The sequence below is a fragment of the Oculina patagonica genome, chromosome 5, assembly GCF_052425735.1.
Source record: "Oculina patagonica isolate OP01 chromosome 5, crgOcupat, whole genome shotgun sequence".
Taxonomy (NCBI): Eukaryota; Metazoa; Cnidaria; class Anthozoa; order Scleractinia; family Oculinidae; genus Oculina; species Oculina patagonica.
In genome coordinates, this window is record NC_135762.1 from 4,581,925 (window position 1) to 4,600,315 (window position 18,391).

General features: G+C 40.0%; 2 protein-coding genes and 2 pseudogenes across 2 annotated transcripts in view; 3 read left to right on the plus strand and 1 right to left on the minus strand.

The window, feature by feature from the left end:
* Positions 1–3,594: 3,594 nt before the first annotated feature.
* On the plus strand, positions 3,595–9,393 carry LOC144654197 (uncharacterized). The gene is made up of 2 exons (XM_078514285.1): positions 3,595–3,664; positions 8,492–9,393. The coding sequence occupies exon 2, from the start codon at positions 8,524–8,526 to the stop codon at positions 9,391–9,393; it is 870 nt and encodes a 289-aa protein (XP_078370411.1). The 5' UTR covers positions 3,595–3,664; positions 8,492–8,523.
* A 1,213-nt stretch (positions 9,394–10,606) lies between these two features.
* Positions 10,607–13,234, plus strand: LOC144654848 (xyloside xylosyltransferase 1-like; annotated as a pseudogene).
* Positions 13,235–13,771: 537 nt separating this feature from the next.
* On the plus strand, positions 13,772–14,875 carry LOC144654927 (2-oxo-4-hydroxy-4-carboxy-5-ureidoimidazoline decarboxylase pseudogene; annotated as a pseudogene).
* A 1,114-nt stretch (positions 14,876–15,989) lies between these two features.
* Positions 15,990–18,391, minus strand: part of LOC144653815 (uncharacterized) — a 28,546-nt gene continuing 26,144 nt past the window's right edge. Inside the window, exon 26 of the mRNA XM_078513913.1 lies at positions 15,990–17,214. Within this exon, the coding sequence (XP_078370039.1) occupies positions 16,933–17,214 (282 nt within the window). The 3' untranslated portion in view covers positions 15,990–16,932. The remainder of the gene's footprint in view (positions 17,215–18,391) is intronic.

The following is an 18,391-nucleotide window of genomic DNA, read 5'->3' on the forward strand; positions in this document are numbered from 1 at the left end:
TTTAGTGCCTTTAATTGAGATTCCTGATAGAAACGCATACATCCTGGGTGTGGGGTCGTGAGTCTGGTATGAAAGTAATATATCAAACACGAGAGGCAGTGTTTCGTCGGGATATCCAAACACCGAGAAGAGAGTTGAAAATACGACGCGCAGCGGAGTATTTTTGACGAAATTCGAGGTGTTTGGATAGCCGATGAAACACTGTCTCGAGTGTTTGATATATCTTCTCAATCGAAACAAAAACTACGGAGTAAACGGAGAAATAAAATCGTAAAAATCTATGCTAATTAAGATCGGGTTTCCAAATTACCGTCACGGTTATAATTTTCTTTGTTTTAACTTGATGAATTATTAATGAGTTTGAGAAGTAACAGTACAATATTCTCACTACCTACAATACACATGAATATAACAATGAGATATGGAAGGGTGAAAATGGTCCCCAAATCCACCAGCTTGACCGCTAAACAGTCATAACTCCAAAGAAGACCGGCCTAAATCCAGTCTATTCTCCCATTCTCCAAAGAAAAAGGTTAACGTGGAAAGGCTGGAGTAAAACGCCTAATGCTTTCGCACTGTTAATAAAAAGCACCAATATCCTGAGCAACAGGGAGCTGTCATTCCTCCATTAAGTAGCCACCATGGTTACCCAATAGGGGACCTTGGAATGCAAAACTTGAAAGCATGGTGTCGGATCAAAAGTACATGAGCAAACTAGGAGGTAGCATCCTTCGCTTCCTCTACAATAGAAAAAATAAATGGGAGGAAATGAAACACACCGAAAAAAAAAAAAAAGAAAAAGTAAAGAAGGAAAGAAGAAACCACGGATACTATGGCCACCAGAAAAGGAGGAATGACAGCCTGACCCAGATAAACCGGGAGGAGAGTTTTACCCCTGTTTCAAGCCACATTCAACCTAAACTGGTACCAAAAGAACAAACGACAAATAGAAAGAGAGACAAAAAACAAAGTAGCCCGAAAAGCGCAAAACTGTTGCTGCAACGCGAGATCATTGCGGCCTGTAAAGCTAGACCCACGGAATTGGTCTTACTTTTTCCTTTAAATTTTTTAAAGTTTTTATAAAACGTTTCAACGCCCAAATTAGCCTGGCCATGTAAAGAAAGAAAAACAAAAACATCCAGTCGCCATTGACAAACGCCAGTTATCGGCGTGCAAATATATTCAAAGTACAGCCCCAAATGGCTAAAAGGCACAAAAGGCTTCTAATTCGAGGTGCTACAAATTAAGAATACACCGCCGGAGCGGAAAACGCAAAGAAAAACGTTGACTTTAAAAAACAACGCCATATGTGTATCTAAATATTGAAGCGACCAAAATTACCATTCAACATTGGCGGCAGAAAGAACCGACTAATACACATATCAAACATTTGAAAGGACCTTGCGAAAAAACTTTCGCCCAAGAGCATATAATACATTATGCTAGTTACAAAATCCCTCAACCATATATCCTTCCATTTACAAAATAGTAGTGCGGTAAAAGCCGTCCACACAGATATTCTTCCATTTTAAAAACTGAAGTACCACTCACGCGCATATTTTGTCATTTCCAGTGCGGTGGCCGAGCCACTAACGCACATATTCTTCCATTTTCATAACTCTTGTGCGGTGGCTGAACCGCTCACGCACATATTCTTCCATTTTCATAACTCTTGTGCGGTGGCTGAACCACTCACACACATATTCTTCCATTTTCATAACTCTTGTGCGGTGGCTGAACCACTCACGCACATATTCTTCCATTTTCATAACTCTTGTGCGGTGGCTGAACCACTCACACACATATTCTTCCATTTTCATAACTCTTGTGCGGTGGCCGAGCCACTCACACACATATTCTTCCATTTTCATAACTCTTAGCTTGTGCGGTGGCCGAACCACTCACGCACATATTCTTCCATTTTCATAACTCTTGTGCGGTGGCCGAACCACTCACGCACATATTCTTCCATTTTCATAACTCTTGTGCGGTGGCCGAACCACTCACGCACTTGTCTCACAAGCACCAAACCTATCTCAGTGCACATGTAAAGCCATGCATGAAATACAAAACCGGAACGAATGACTGAACAACAACTCAAGAAAGCAAGACAAATTACCTCAAGAAATGGAGCAACGTGTGCAGCGCCAGGATTTTCTATGGGTGGAGCATTAATCAGCGGCTGGAAAGTCTGGCACATTCTGCAAAAGCTTTTCTCTTCGAACTTCGGTTAGACGCACATGTATGAGTGCTGAATAAGCGGCGGAGGCAATGACGCGTGCACAACGGAGCCAAAATATCGCTGTCTTTACTCTGAGATGTTGTTTGACAAATGTACACAATACAAAGAAAGGCGGTAATATATACAACGCTAAGGATTGTGGGATATCTATTGTTATGGAAATATTCTTGTTTTATTTCCGGTACTGAGAATAGTGACTGAAGTGTGTAAGAATTTTTGGGGTGAATAAATGGCGAATTTGGTGGTATTTTGGTTGAATATTTTTTGCCAGTATATTTTGGGTGAGAAATTTTATAATAGCAAGTTTTGGGGTTAAGGTTACTTATCATAAGAAGTGATGGTTATTTTTCAGTTGCCAGTAGGACAGAACTTATCAGTTAAAATTTCAAGTCTTCTGCCATACTCTATCCAAGGTAATAATAATAATAATTTATTTCTAGCGCATTACATTAAAAATCTAAATGCTCTCAGGTGCCTGTAGTAAATCTGCGCAGATAATTGGCTTCCTGATCGGGCAGCATGTTACTGGCCTAATATCATAATTTTGAAGGCCGTTTTCCACTGGTGTAAGAAAGTGTGATCTCTTCCGAACGTGTTGGGATGGCACTTTGTGAGATTTTGTCTCGCTAGTTCGGCAACTATCAGCTGATTGACGGATGTCAATGGTTCATTAGACTGGCTTCCAGTTATGTTCAGACTGAAGCTGATGTGACAAAGGACTGACTAAATGCGCGATTAGTGTTTCGAGTGTTTACTTCATTGTTCCCCGGCTAGTTATTTAGCGTTTGCACGCGATTTTGTGGGTGGAATCAATTCTGGGGTGGGGAACTTCCGGTGATGTCAAGTTGTCCCAAATGAACGTTTTTTTCATCACTTTTAGCTTTTGGAATACCCGCAATTTCTAATATGTCTCCCGTAGCCTATGTACTTTCCTATCACCAGTTCATTCACCTTGGATTTTGTGGCTGTGGTTGTGACCTTTTTCTCAGCGGCAAGGATTGCTAGTTCCCTTTCATGCTCGTTGTTCGCGCGACTTCCGCTTCGTGTTTTCTGCGCTTGCATTTTTTTTCTCAGCGATAAGCTTTTCAAATTCTGTTCGAGTTTAGTGGCAGTGTAGTCGGTCTGTGTGGGAAAATTTGTCCTCGGTCGTGAGTACAGACCTCACTGCGATCAGTTTGTACCCACGAAAAAGAGGCCAATTGATAATAAAAGAGAGCTCTCTTGCTCTGGGTGGTCGGTAGACTAGAATAACAAAAAGATCCGAAAGATGACATCCCCAGAGTCCAATCCAAATATCTGATGTTTCTTCTGCTGGTAGACTGAAACTAGCGTTATCGGTCACGCAACTCAAACAGCGCCGATCGCGTTGGTCTGTGTTCTGTGTTGCTTACACAAGAATTTTGATCAAGGAAACAGCAAAAGGTAAGATGACGTTAGAATGCCTTGGGTGCATAGTAGACGTATTTGGGTGCTAGGATTCCTAAACTATAACAGGCTTTGGGCCGGCATCTTCAGCGATTGCACCCGATAACATCGATAGCATCCTTACATATCGAGGCTGAGCTGAGCAGTTTCATAGTGTTGTTGAAAAGTGAAACGTCTCGTTTCCTTTTCTGTTTCACAATTTGTATATTGATTACCTCTGTGGAGGAAATCAAAGTGAAACATCTTGACGCTGTTTTAGATTTTCGACGCCATCATAGGAAAAGTAAAAATGGATCGAAAAAATTAAACAGGCAAATTAACCCAGTTAATTTGCCTGGTTTGCCTGCAGTTAGGTTTACTCTGGTTTGCTTGCAGTTAGTTCCACTCCGGTTTGCTTGCAGTTAGTTCCACTGCAGTTTGCTTGCAGTTAGTTCCACTGCAGTTTGCTTGCAGTTAGTTCCACTGCAGTTTGCTTGCAGTTAGTTTCACTCCAGTTTGCTTGCAGTTAGTTTCTCTCCGGTTTGCTTTCAGTTAGTTCCACTGCAGTTTGCTTGCAGTTAGTTTCACTCCAGTTTGCTTGCAGTTAATTTCTCTCCGGTTTGCTTGCAGTTAGTTCCACTGCAGTTTGCTTGCAGTTAGTTTCACTGCAGTTTGCTTGCGGTTAGTTCCACTCCGGTTTGCTTGCAGTTAGTTCCACTGCAGTTTGCTTGCAGTTAGTTTCACTGCAGTTTGCTTGCGGTTAGTTTCACTCCGGTTTGCTTGCAGTTAGTCCACTGCAGTTTGCTTGCAGTTAGTTTCACTCCAGTTTGCTTGCAGTTAGTTTCTCTCCGGTTTGCTTGCAGTTAGTTCCACTGCAGTTTGCTTGCAGTTAGTTTCACTGCAGTTTGCTTGCGGTTAGTTCCACTCCGGTTTGCTTGCAGTTAGTTCCACTGCAGTTTGCTTGCAGTTAGTTTCACTGCAGTTTGCTTGCGGTTAGTTTCACTCCGGTTTGCTTGCAGTTAGTTCCACTGCAGTTTGCTTGCAGTTAGTTCCATTGCAGTTAGTTTCACTCCGGTTTGCTTGCAGTTAGTTCCACTGCAGTTTGCTTGCAGTTAGTTCCACTGCAGTTTGCTTGCAGTAAGTTTCTCTCCGGTTTGCTTGCAGTAAGTTTCACTCCGGTTAGCTTGCAGTTAGTTTCACTCCGGTTTGCTTGCAGTTAGTTCCATTGCAGTTTGCTTGCCGTTAGTTTCACTCCGGTTTGCTTGCAGTTAGTTCCACTGCAGTTTGCTTGCAGTTAGTTTCACTCCGATTTGCTTGCGGTTAGTTTCACTCCGGTTTGCTTGCAGTTAGTTTCACTGCAGTTTGCTTGCGGTTAGTTTCACTGCAGTCTGCTTGCAGTAAGTTTCACTCCGGTTTGCTTGCAGTAAGTTTCACTCCAGTTTGCTTGTGGTTAGTTTCACTCGGGTTTGCTTGCAGTAAGTTTCTCTCCGGTTTGTTTGCGGTTAGTTCCACTGCAGTTTGCTTGCAGTTAGTTTCACTCCGGTTTGCTTGCAGTTAGTTCCACTGCAGTTTGCTTGCAGTTAGTTCCATTGCAGTTAGTTCCACTGCAGTTTGATTGCAGTTTGTTTCACTCCGGTTTGCTTGCAGTTAGTTCCACTGCAGTTTGCTTGCAGTTAGTTCCACTGCAGTTTGCTTGCAGTTGTTCCATTGCAGTTAGTTCCACTGCAGTTTGCTTGCAGTTAGTTTCACTCCGGTTTGCTTGCAGTTAGTTTCCCTCCGGTTTGCTTGCGGTTAGTTTTATTGTAGTTTGCTCGCAGTAAGTTTCACTCCGGTTTGCTTGTGGTTAGTTTCACTTCGGGTTTGCTTGCAGTTAGTTTCTCTCTGCGGTTTGTTTGCGAGTTAGTTCCACTGCAGTTTGCTTGCAGTTAGTTTCTCTTCGGTTTGCTTGCAGTTAGTTCCACTGCAGTTTGCTTGCAGTTAGTTCCATTGCAGTTTGCTTGCAGTTAGTTTCTCTCCGGTTTGCTTGCAGTTAGTTCCACTGCAGTTTGCTTGCAGTTAGTTCCATTGCAGTTTGCTTGCAGTAAGTTTCTCTCCGGTTTGCTTGCAGTTAGTTCCACTGCAGTTTGCTTGCAGTTAGTTTCATTGCAGTTCTGCTTGCAGTAAGTTTCACTCCGGTTTGCTTGCATTAAGTTTCTCTCGGTTTGCTTGCGGTTAGTTCCACTGCAGTTTGCTTGCAGTTAGTTTCACTGCAGTTTGCTTGCAGTAAGTTTCACTCCGGTTTGCTTGCAGTTAAGTTTCTCTGCAGTTTGCTTGCGGTTAGTTCCACTGCAGTTTGCTTGCAGTTAGTTTCACTTCAGTTTGCTTGCAGTTAGTTCCACTGCAGTTTGCTTGCGGTTAGTTTCACTGCAGTCTGCTTGCAGTAAGTTTCACTCCGGTTTGCTTGCAGTAAGTTTCTCTCCGGTTTGCTTGCGGTTAGTTCCACTGCAGTTTGCTTGCAGTTAGTTTCACTCCGGTTTGCTTGCAGTTAGTTCCACTGCAGTTTGCTTGCAGTTAGTTCCATTGCAGTTAGTTCCACTGCAGTTTGATTGCAGTTTGTTTCACTCCGGTTTGCTTGCAGTTAGTTCCACTGCAGTTTGCTTGCAGTTAGTTCCACTGCAGTTTGCTTGCAGTTAGTTCCATTGCAGTTAGTTCCACTGCAGTTTGCTTGCAGTTAGTTTCACTCCGGTTTGCTTGCAGTTAGTTTCCCTCCGGTTTGCTTGCGGTTAGTTTTATTGTAGTTTGCTCGCAGTAAGTTTCACTCCGGTTTGCTTGTGGTTAGTTTCACTCGGGTTTGCTTGCGGTTAGTTTTACTCCAGCTTGCTGGCAGCTGTTTCACTCCGGTTTGCTTGTGGTTAGTTCCACTCCGGTTTGCTGCGGTTAGTTTCACTCCAGCTTGCTGGCAGCTAGTTTCACTCCGGTTTGCTTGCAGTTAGTTCCACTCCGGAATTGTGATTATACGCGAATGGAAGATTTAGGATGCGTAGTGGACTTTCTCTTTCTCCTGGAACTGTTTTACCGAGGTGTTTTCTTTAGAGTAAATTGCTCTTTGATGCTTGTTGCTGTTTTTTACCCTTCTAATATGCTTTATTAACTTTACCCTTGTAACTCAGACTTTTCTTTGTTTTATAACCAAATTTCGCTTGCATCACCCAAGTAATATGGAGGCCAATATTCAAGCGATCAAACAGAAACCTCCTTTGTAGTTTACACTATAAAACGAATGTGTTGGTTTTAGAATATTTTATAACTTTTATATGTAAACAGCGCATCTGTTCTAAAGCTTATACATTACATCAGCAATATTTTGATTTTAACCCTATCCAGACCGGGGGGGGGGGGGCGGAAAGTGCCCGCGCCGACTTTGAGCGCTTATAACTTTTTTAATATTCAACCAAACGCTGCCAAGCTTTGAGACTTTATCTAAAATTTATCTGGAAATAATTTGGTAGGGTAGGTTGTTGTGTCAGGAACTTGACGTCACCATGGCAACGGCATTTTGACAGGCATGTTTTCCCAAATTTGTAATTTTCCTGTTTCTATTAATGAAAAATAACTTTAAAGCAATTATTTTCATCTGTTTACGGGTTTTAAGCACATTTTTATTGGTTTTGAGTATTTTCCAGTAATTTTGGGCGGTTTTCTGATGTTTTGAAAAAATTGGAAATCCAAGATGGCGGATCCAAGATGGCGGCTGTTTTGACATTATGATGTCATTGTCACGTGATATGACGTCATCATCCCACGTGACATATAGCAAAAGATAGATTTTGGGACGTACTATTTATCCTGTAAGTTTCATTGTGATTGCTTAAATATTCTGGAAGTTACGGAAGGGGGGGGGGGGAATCCGCCCCCCCGGTCTGAAAAGACCAAAAAAGCCCGGTCTGAATAGGGTTAAAACATTTTATCTAGTTGGTGTCAATCAGGCATCTATATTTTAAAAAAGTTTACACCACAACAGCTGATTAGGTACTTTATAGTTGGTGTTTAAAATATGCAGCTTTTTTCAGTTATAGCATGTAACGTTATGTTACAGTTACACGTGATTGCCAGCGATTAGATACAAGCATGAACAATTGGCGATAAGATATTTATTGAGAGTCACGTGATGTGTACCTTGTGTAATCTTGTTTGCGGATAACATAACAAAGCATACAATATATAAATGTTGATTTTAGAACGTTTTATATAGCTGATTTTATAGTTGATGTTAGAATGTTTATAGTTGGTGTTGAAGAGGAATCTGATTTTTAGTTTCACTTTAACAGCAAAATCTTGATTTTAGAACGTTTATAGCTTCTGTTAAAAAAAGGTCTGTTTAATAGTTTTATTAAAGAGTCCTTTTGAGTTTTCAGTAAGTGGCCTTTGCAGTATGTTACTTCGCTTCATATCACTACAAATATGGCTTGTTGTAATATTAAATCTCACTTCAGTTTTACAATACTTCACCGTTTCAAGCAGACAAAGCAGTGCACTTCATAAGGTTACTGTAAGCAAATCTATTAAAAAAATAACGTGACAACTCGTCACGAAGCCTATGAGATAGAGATCCCCCTCCCCATCTTTACAATGTTACAAAATAGGCAATGGGAGTCATTGTTTTTATCATGCTTTTCAACATTGGAAAGGGGGAAAGGGGGAATTACTAGATATTTTCGTGTTTCATGTGGGAAAATCCAGCAAGTGTCCCAAACATTTTGTCAAGGATTGTTGTATACTTAACTAAATAAAGGAGTAAATGCCTTTGTGACAAGCTGATGTAATATGTTGGAACCATTTTTCACTTTTCATTAATTTTATTTCCAGGAACGGAGGCTTGAGGAAAAACAACTAGCGAGATGTCAAAACTAAAGCAATACAAAAGAACTTGCACAGATGGAAAGCCTTTTGCATGTAAACAGTGTGGCAAGTGTTTTATCGTAGCAGGAAATTTAAGAACTCATGAAAGAGTTCATACTGGTGAAAAGCCTTATGAATGCAAACAGTGTGGCAAGTGCTTTAGCCAAGCAGGAACTTTGAGGACTCACAAAAGAGTCCACACAGGTGAAAAGCCTTATGAATGCAAACAGTGTGGCAAGTGTTTTCGAAGTCCATCGAATTTGCGAAATCATGAAAGAGTTCACACAGGTGAAAAACCTTATGAATGCAAACAGTGTGGCAAGTGTTTTAGAACTACATCGAATTTGCGAAATCATGAAAGAGTTCACACAGGTAAAAAGCCTTATGAATGCAAACAGTGTGGCAAGTGTTTTAGAACTGCATCGAATTTGGGAAATCATGAAAGAGTTCACACAGGTGAAAAGCCTTATGAATGCAAACAATGTGGCATGTGTTTTTTAACAGGCAGTTATTTGCGAACTCATGAAAGAGTCCACACGGGTGAAAAGCCTTATGAATGCAAACAGTGTAGCAAGTGTTTTAGGCACAGAGGAAGTTTGTGGAATCACGAAAGAGTCCACACGGGGAAAAAGTCTTCTAAATGCAAACAGAGCGACAAGAATATTATTAACGTAGATTACCTCAATATGCCTATAAATGCAACCTTTTGCACTGATCCAGTCAATAAGGGGACTGGATGCGATAAAAATGATAATTCATCTTCGGACTTGCGAGACCTCGTGGATGGCGACTTTGAATGTTGGATTTGTCTGGAGCAGTTAGGTAGTCGAGCTCTACTTCTTGAACACTACGATAATCATATGAAATAGAATGTCTTAAACAACTTAATGAGCTCTTTCAACATTAACATTGTATGTTTATTTAGTTTTGTTGCGTTAAGAATCTATGCCATGTTACACGTTTATAAGGTTGTTTTTGTCATGTACAGGTACAGAAATTAATAACCTTCAAATCGGAGATACTGAGTGAGCTACAAATACACTGAAGATGTGTAAGAAAACCAAAAAATATATCAAACTGAAAAGGCTTGAAATCCCGTGGCGCAGCGTTTTATGGTTGTTATAATGACATCCAAAGTACAAATCGTAAGGTAAAGTAGGTCCACTTCTGTTTGGTTTAATTTATACAGTTACAACTTACATGTTTAAGTTTTGTTGTATCGTTATCACTCCACAAATGGACTGGCAAAGGACTGCCGTTTGATTATGTTTTTCATTTTCTGGACTTGTCAACATAAAGGTGACTAGTTAAGTTTTATGGTGAAATTGCACCCCGTGTACTCATGTATTAGTTTCCCATCTCTAGACTGAGGTTCCCGCAACCCTAGAAGTGGACAGCTGTATCGGCCTCCTTGGGAGTCGTCAACACTGCGTAAGGCATAGAAAATAATGAAAAAAATTCTTATTTCTCCCACTTTATTTGTGTGTGTCATATGGTACGCCTGCCTTACGTAGTGCTGACGAGTCCCAAGGAGGACGAAACAGCTGTCCACCGCTTGTCTTGTGGGTGCCTCATTCTGGAAATTAACACATATACATTTCTGAGTGTCGTGAGTTCATTTTCAAAATAAAACACAATTATTTATACGGAAATACTCGTTGTAGGACTCTAAATTACGGGCTCAGCTCGTCCGTGCGTACGTTAGAACGTTCTGACGGACAATCACTTGACCACCAATGATGGTTTTACCAAATTTTGCTAGGTATGGGGCTCAGCTCGTGCGCGCCTTCTTATTGCCCGATTAGTGTCATGCTTTTACGTTATTCATATAATTTTGTGTACATGTACAAGTTGTAATTATTTTTGCTATTTATACTGATTTCCTTTGAACATATAGCTTCCGCACAAGAATTGTTCCATGATATGTCTCATGTATTTAAATATTGTACGTAAACTTTAAAATGTATCACGTTTGAAATGTTACGCCATTGCTGACATAAATTCAAATTCACAATTGTAAATGAACCCGCAATTGACAATGATCATTGAACGATCCAAACATTTCTTGTTACAAATTGAAAAGGGTTGTTCATTTTTCAAAAAATAGTTGCTCGTCTGCTTTTATCAATACCTATTGGAAAATATACTTATTTTATAGATTTTATGCAAAAATTGTTTGCTTATGCCTCAGGGCTTGTCCACGTTTCACCTACAGTCAAAATGAATGTTTCAGTGGCCCCGCTGAGAGCAGTTTGCATTTGGAAAAGGAAGCGAAATTGGCCGTGTTTTCTACTATTGTTACTGGCAGCTTTTCTTGGCGTTGCATATTATACCACGGGGCCAGTTTTTATGGAAAATGCAAAAGATGCAATAGAACTGACACAGAATAACATCGCGTTTGTTATGCAGCTAGATGAGGGTAGAGTTAAAGATGTGGAACGTTTCGTTTACAGATTCAAACAGTGCCTAGCTTCCATTTGTCAACACTCGAGCATCGGTCTCACAATCCATATCTTTGCCAATTCTATGGGCAAACGCGAGTCGACGAAAGTTCTCCAGGTTTTAGCTCCTAATTGCTTCAATGGCATGAAGGTAAAATTCTACGATATCGAGCGCATAGTGCTGAAACTTCTACCATCTATAAACGAAAAATGCATTCTTTTTTCATAAGAACGTCTAATTTTCGGCCGAGACTGAACGTTCTTAGTTTTTTTCGAGGATTTGAGCCTAAAATATTCTTTGTTCTTCGTTCTTAGGATATTCTTAAATTTTGGCCTTTTTCAGCTTCGGCGCTCTTTTTAAAAAGGTTCTTATAAAAAAAATGTAAAACACTCTCACGTCTGAAGACATCCACTGAAGTCCTTCAGCAAACTGTCACAAATGTATTTATAAATATTCATACAGGTTAAAGTACATGTAAATAACTTGCGGGGGAGGGGGAGAATTTTAGCATAGATTTGGCTTTATAACTTTGATTTTCTATTTTATATCTTACTGTTTGCTTGAAAGGATATAGTCGGACTCGAGTTGATAAGTTTTGGTTACATGTCGTTTCAATTCATTCCTCGTGTAGCTGATTTTCACAATTTGCGCGCGTTGAAATGAAAACACTTTGATCGGCAAAAAACTAGAACAGTTGAGAAAACGATAGGTTGATGAGCAAAACCAAATATAAAACAAAATTAATCTCAGGTAAGTGGATAGCTGATTGACACGCAATATACAGCGAATTCGAGGGAGGCTGTCGGAAAAATAGGACAAAAGTGCACGCAACAAGACCGATAGGTAGTATGGGTAGAAGTAGAGAGCTACTGCACGTGCTGAATACTAATAAGATGGCGAACAAACACGAATTTGCACGTTTTCTTTTTCTTCAGACAAGTGGAAACAAGGTACTTTTAGCCACGCTGAATTTTAGAAGAATTGTCAAAACTCAAAGACATGCGACAGAAAAAGCAAAGCTACAGAAAATTAAAATGCCTCGTGATAAGAAAAACAAAATCTTTAAATGCAAAAATACAAACTTTTATACATTGCCTCTAGGCCAATATGCCGGCAAAATTGAAGTGAATACCCAGCCACCTTTCGGTCTTGTCGCGTGCACTTTTGTGCTTTTTTCCGACAACCTTTCTCGAATTAGCTATATACGGATTCGTCAAAATATCAAGTATCACAAAAACTTAAACGGATAGACATCGATACACAATCGACCATCGTTTTTTCGAACAGAGAGTCTGTCCATTTGGTGGTACGGAATAAGAGTCGAATCCGTTGAATTTTAGCTGGTTACTTCTGGTCACCACAGCAACGCCTCTCTCGGTCTAGCTTGCTAGCATTATTTGTCGAGTATTAAAGTCGACTTTTTGATTTGGCGAATTAATATGTTATTTAGTTTCTGTAGTTAAGTTCTGAAGGTCATTTTTATTTGTTTAACAGGACGCGATTGAAGTTGGTGCTCGCACACACAAGGGTACTACTGGTGCTCTCTATTATCTTCCCATTTTTATGGATCGCATTCTACCTGAAGATATCGCCAGAGTCATTTTATTGGATGCTGACTTCTTTTTCTTTACTGATATCAAGCAACTGTTTGATCAGTTTGATAACTTCAAAGAGACAACCATTTTTGGCTTAGCTTTGGTGCAACAACCCACCTACAAGGTGGGCTTTGCAAAATACAGAGAAGAACATCCGGGAACGAAGATAGGTGATCCACCCCCCGATGGCGTGACGGGATACAATGGAGGTCTCTCTATGCTTCACCTCACTAACATGCGAAGATCCAAGCTTTACAAACATATCCTGCTTAACAACGAAATGAAAAAATATGCAGAAAAATACCAATTCCGAGGAACTCGGCGCGAGCAAGATTTCTTCGTATTGTTGGACGCAGAACATCATGAAGAGTTGTTTTATGTTGTTCCTTGTCAGTGGAATCGCCAGTTATGTCGTCCACGGCATGTAATAGAAGAAGTTGATTATGATTTGTACCGTAATTGCTCTAAGCCTATTCACGCATACCACATAAACTGCAAGAGAAAAATGCCCACTATTGATAATCCCTATCAGTTTGACTGAAAAAAACAAAGAAACAACAAAAACCAAACAAACAAAAAACGAGAAGTTAGGTAAATCTCAGTACGTATACAATAAATACAGTGAAGTTACATCATAACACTTTATCGTTGATGGAGGGTCTGAATAGGGTTACTTCGATAACACTAACCACTTAATTTTGTGTCTCTGCAACATGAAACAGTTAAATTTTAGGCATTTAAACACTAAAAGTGAAAAAGTCACTGTAACAATAAATTTTATCCAGAAAGAAACAAAAACGGCTCCAAAAATGCCGATTTTATTTTGTTTAGTACATCAAGAAGTTTTGGGCCATTTTTCGACGATTCCCGATCATTTCGGAAGATTTCCGATTACTACCGAAGGTTCCAGGAGACTGTCGAGGATTTCCGAAGACTATCAAAGATGACCGAAGACTACCGAAGATTTCCGAGGAGAACACATAGCACAGGCTCAATGTTCATGAGTGAATTTATCACCGATTTTCGAAGGGCAGATAAGATTTACAACGCTAAAAGACTATGGGAATTTTTACGAAAACCCCGCCAAACACTTAACAGCATTTTCTCCAGAAACAGTAAACATTAAAAAATTGGCCAATTTAACAGCAAATACTAAAAATTATGGGCAAATAACACCAAACACTAACCCCATTCAGACCCTCTAGATGATATGAATTTCATTCACGTCTTCGCTACCCTATTAATTTTGCTGTCAGGGTGATTTTATTTAACCCGTGAGACAATATCTATCAGTTATTGCGTAAAAGTCAAAGGACTAAACAAAAGAAAATAATGGAATAAGTGCCCAATAGTGTCTAAAAGCGCAATAACTATTTCACGGGTTTAGTAAAATCATTGTAGTATTACATTAAGCGTTAATTGTCATTACATTTACGGTTGGTATTACAGTTAGCGTTAATTTTTATTACATTTACGGTTGGAATTGCACTTAGCGTTAATTTTTATTACATTTACGGTTGGTTTTACATTTAGCGTTAACTTTTATTATATTTACGGTTGGTATCAGATTTAGCGTTGTTATTACATATGGCAGTGATCGCACGACATCTATCTCTCGACGTTTCTCTATTTCATGAGTCAATGGCTTCCAAATTGAGTCTTTCTGCTGTGAACGAGCTTGCCTATGGAGATTTTATCCAGAAGTTTGGCAATGTCGTTGAAAATACATCGCTTGCAGTAGCTTCTGTTTTCGCGAGGAGGCCATTTTTCTCATTCGACAGCTTCGTATCCGCGATGTATCAGTTTATCGACGAGCTCCCCAAAGATGGGAGAGCAGGGATTTTACGAAGCTATCTCGACCTTGCTGAGCGACTGGAGTCTTTAACGCCTGAATCCCAAAGAGAACACAGGCATGCTGGCCTCACTACACTCACCAAGGAGGAAATTCATCAGCTGAAGCATTACAATAGGCTTTACAAGGAGAAGTTTGGATTTCCATTTGTTATATGCGCTCGTTTGAACAAGAAAGACGCTATTCTGGGCGGGATTCAAACACGACTTCTCAATGATGGCGATCAAGAGTTGAAGTGTGGGATTGAGGAAGTGAAAAAGATCATGCTGCTGAGGATGAAAGATTTAGTGGAATGTGAAAACTCCAAACTTTAACAAACTAGCGGCTAATGTGAGGGGGAAGTTTTACTGCGAGTGATTTTATGTTGACGGTACGAATGTAGAGAGAGGAACAATTTCAATGAGACCCCGATATGAAGAACCCTATTATTGTATTTGCATGCAACACAAGGTTAAATTTTTCTGCGAGTAAAATTTAAGCTATTTCAAGGCTTGAAATATATAGAACTAATTTTAAGAAAGTGTTTGGTGAGTAGTCAGAACGCTCGCCTGGGGTCGATTCCCGGACCTGACGTCTCCGTCGCAAATTTCCCTTTCGTAAACGGTCGTTGCCATTTGAAACGGTCGATGCCATTTCTCAGAACGGTCGTTGCCATTTGAAACGGCCGATGCCATTTATACTTTGGACCAAATCGCATGAAAGGATCTTTCAAACTTCTTGAGAGTATCAGATGTTTGTTTAGAAATGTCAAGCGATTCTTAAAATTATTTTGGTTTCGAAGTGGACGAATTCAGGGCGAATTCTTCGAGCCCGGTGCATACCGGCATGCCGAATGTCGAGAACGTAGCGATTTAATAGTATGCACAAGCTCGAAGAATTCGTCCACTTCGAAACCAAAAGAATTTTAAGAATCGCTTGGCATTTCTAAACAGGCATAGAATATTCTCATTAGGTTACTAAAGTAAATGGAGATATTCATCCATTCGTTCGTTTGCATGAGGTTTTCTGCAGTTTTCTGTTTCAATATTTCTTACTTCCGGGCTGAGCCAATTTTTTTTACAAGTGTCGAGAACATAGCGATCTTATGGTATACCGAAGCTCGGATATTTCGTCAACTAGAAAACCAAAATAATTTTTGGAATCGCTTGACATTTCTAAACAAACATCTGATACTCTCAAGAAGTTTGAAAGATCCTTTCATGCGATTTGGTCCAAAGTATAAATAGCATCGACCGTTTCAAATGGCAACGACCGTTCTGAGAAATGGCATCGACTGTTTCAAATGGCAACGACCGTTTACGAAAGGGAAATTTGCGTCTCCGTCGTCGAACGCTTGTCCGTTCTTCGAATGTCTAGAACCCAGGGTACCCTCCCTACGATTCTTAATAACTTTTTGACTCCAGCTGCCCTCGAAAGCCTTCATTGTGGGAATCGTTTCTTTAGCCTACAGCTGGGTATCTCTAAAACGGCCAAGCGGGAAAAAATAAGGCCACGAGTTATATCTTATGGAAGCTTTTCAGCATGATAGAATCCTTTGCCTTTAACTGAAAGGCACCTATTAAAAATACAGACAAACTTTACCAAAATTAAAATTTAATTGAACGCTAGTGACTCATAAACAGTCTTCTAGTTTGTGCCAACAATTCTTATTTCTTCCAACAATGTTGCTTAGTTGTTATGAGTGTCTGGAGAAACCCTTTCAAAGAGTTAATTTGAATTCCATCTCTATAACTAAAAAGGTTTCTTATGTACAAATAAACAAAGCAAAGTTAACGTAAAGGGGTATTGGGGTTCTGTGGCTGTGACTTTATATGACCATTTCCTTAAAGAGCTAAATTCAAAAGCGGTGAGGGGTGTGGCCACATCAGACCACATCACGTTTCACAAAAAATAATACCGGTTATTTCAGTTTTTATTCAGTTTATAATTTCTCACCTAACCACGGGCGACGGACACAAAATCACAGTTCACGGCAAACTACCTGTAACAACTCGACTTCGTTGAAAAATGTTTATGGTAAATTAGAGCTTTTTAGCAAGGTAAACACGTTGAACGAGGGTTGAGAACCCTTATTTACATTGCACTCCAAAAAATTCGTTAATTCATGGCTTACAAAAATTCCCTTTATCACCCTCCTGTAAACGTTCTCACCGTGTTTTCACGCGCGCCAAGTGCGATTTTTTTTAGTTCTCTGCTTAATGCATACACCTATTCATGTACTACCGAGGGAAAAATATCACAAATCGAGTATGCTGTATTTGTGATGCAGTCGGGAGAATAAGTACCGGTTTTGGCAAATCTTCGTTGAAGCATCCGAATTATTTCATCCAATCAAAAACTAGCGTGAGCGCTCACGAGCACTCGAAAGCAATCGCGCGTACAAATTCGCCATGTTGCTTGGCAACTTCTGGGACGAAAACCGCGGGCTCAGTCACTTCTCGGAGAAGTGATGTCGCCATCAACTGACACTTATATATAATTATTGCACCGACTGGATAAATTTTGGGCCATTCAAACATTCACAGCGCAGTTTCTGCTAAATCATTTGCATTATTTGTCTGAGGTTTGAAGCCCAGCTCGGTGTATCGTTCGTGTACCAACTCTTTGGACTTTGGTTCGTTTGTCAAGCTCCTGTTGCTTCCTTGTAAGTCTTTATTACTGCCTGTGGTCGCGTTCCCGTTCAACAACGCGGGCTTGTAAGCAGGAGGAATGATCTCCCTGGGCTTCAAGTACCCGTCATCATCTGTCTCTTCAATTGGTATAACAGGGTCGTCTTCAAGCTCCAGATACCCTTCATGGCCCTGCGAGATCCAAGGGAAATTGAAAATTAATTTCCAAGGCTGTTGAAAAGATGGACACCGTACTGTTGACTTATTTTTGATAACTTTCTTGGACTCCAGTTTGTTCAAAGGATGGATAACGCTATCAACCGGACAAATCACTATCCAGTCGCTAGCGTAGTTTGTTTTGTTAAAGGGTCACGGAATTTACCAGATTTTTGAACAGCCAAAATTTATATTTGTGTCAGGCAGGAAACCTAAAAATAATGGTCCATTTTTAGAAAAAATTACTATATTAGAGCACTGAAACTGTTAACGAGCGTCTTTGACTGCGGATGGCTCGGATGGAAACGGATTGCAACTTGAAAAAGTAAGGCTAACGCTCTCAAAGTTTTCTAGTCTTTCTAGCGTTTTCTATCCTTTAGATGTTAAGGATACGTTTTTTTATGGGTTAAGTTGTTTACCATTAATTTCAGAACAGTTTAGACCAAAAATCTGCGAAATCCCCGTGACATAGTCCCTTTAACGCTTACGCTCTGGATAGCAACTGATCTGATGGATAGCGTTATCAATTCTAATATATAGATTTAGGCAAGCCTAAAAGCGGAGCTCCCCATTTATTTAATTTTCACTGGAGCTTACAATGTTTTCCTTCTAGTAAATAAGCGGCCAAGGTACTAATGTTTACGGTGGTTCATAGGTGCAAGACAAATTTAAATGGCTCACGGTTAAACTGAATGTCTGCGGTACGACAAAAATAATAATCTTAAAGCAGGGCAAATGCCATTACTCGTGCGGCACGAAAAATTACTATAGAGTACAGTAAATTATCTGCTCCCTAGCAATAGAAAATAATTTCACGATACTGTTAAGTTTCGCAGCAGTTTAGTAGACCCCACAATATCTATTACATTAATATAGGATATATTCGACAACTTTACAGAGCCTGTCGGATTAGCTCAATCGAGAAGGTGCCAGTATGCGGCGCGGAAGGTCGTGAGTTCAAATCCCAGAGCAGTCAGTGTTTTTTTTACCCCGTAGCAATAAAATGGTTTGTTAATTATATCAACCTGGTTTAGCTTTCGAATGCTCCTTCATGTACGACGCTGGCTTTAGAGATAGACACGAAAGTCATCTATCGATTATGGCTCTCAATGTCCACTTTTTTGGCGGTCGATTACTTTCTACACGTAATTGT

Excerpts from the sequence above, each read along its gene's own strand:
- LOC144654197 (XM_078514285.1), top strand. The coding sequence starts at position 8,524 with ATGTCAAAACTAAAGCAATACAAAAGAACTTGCACAGATGGAAAGCCT.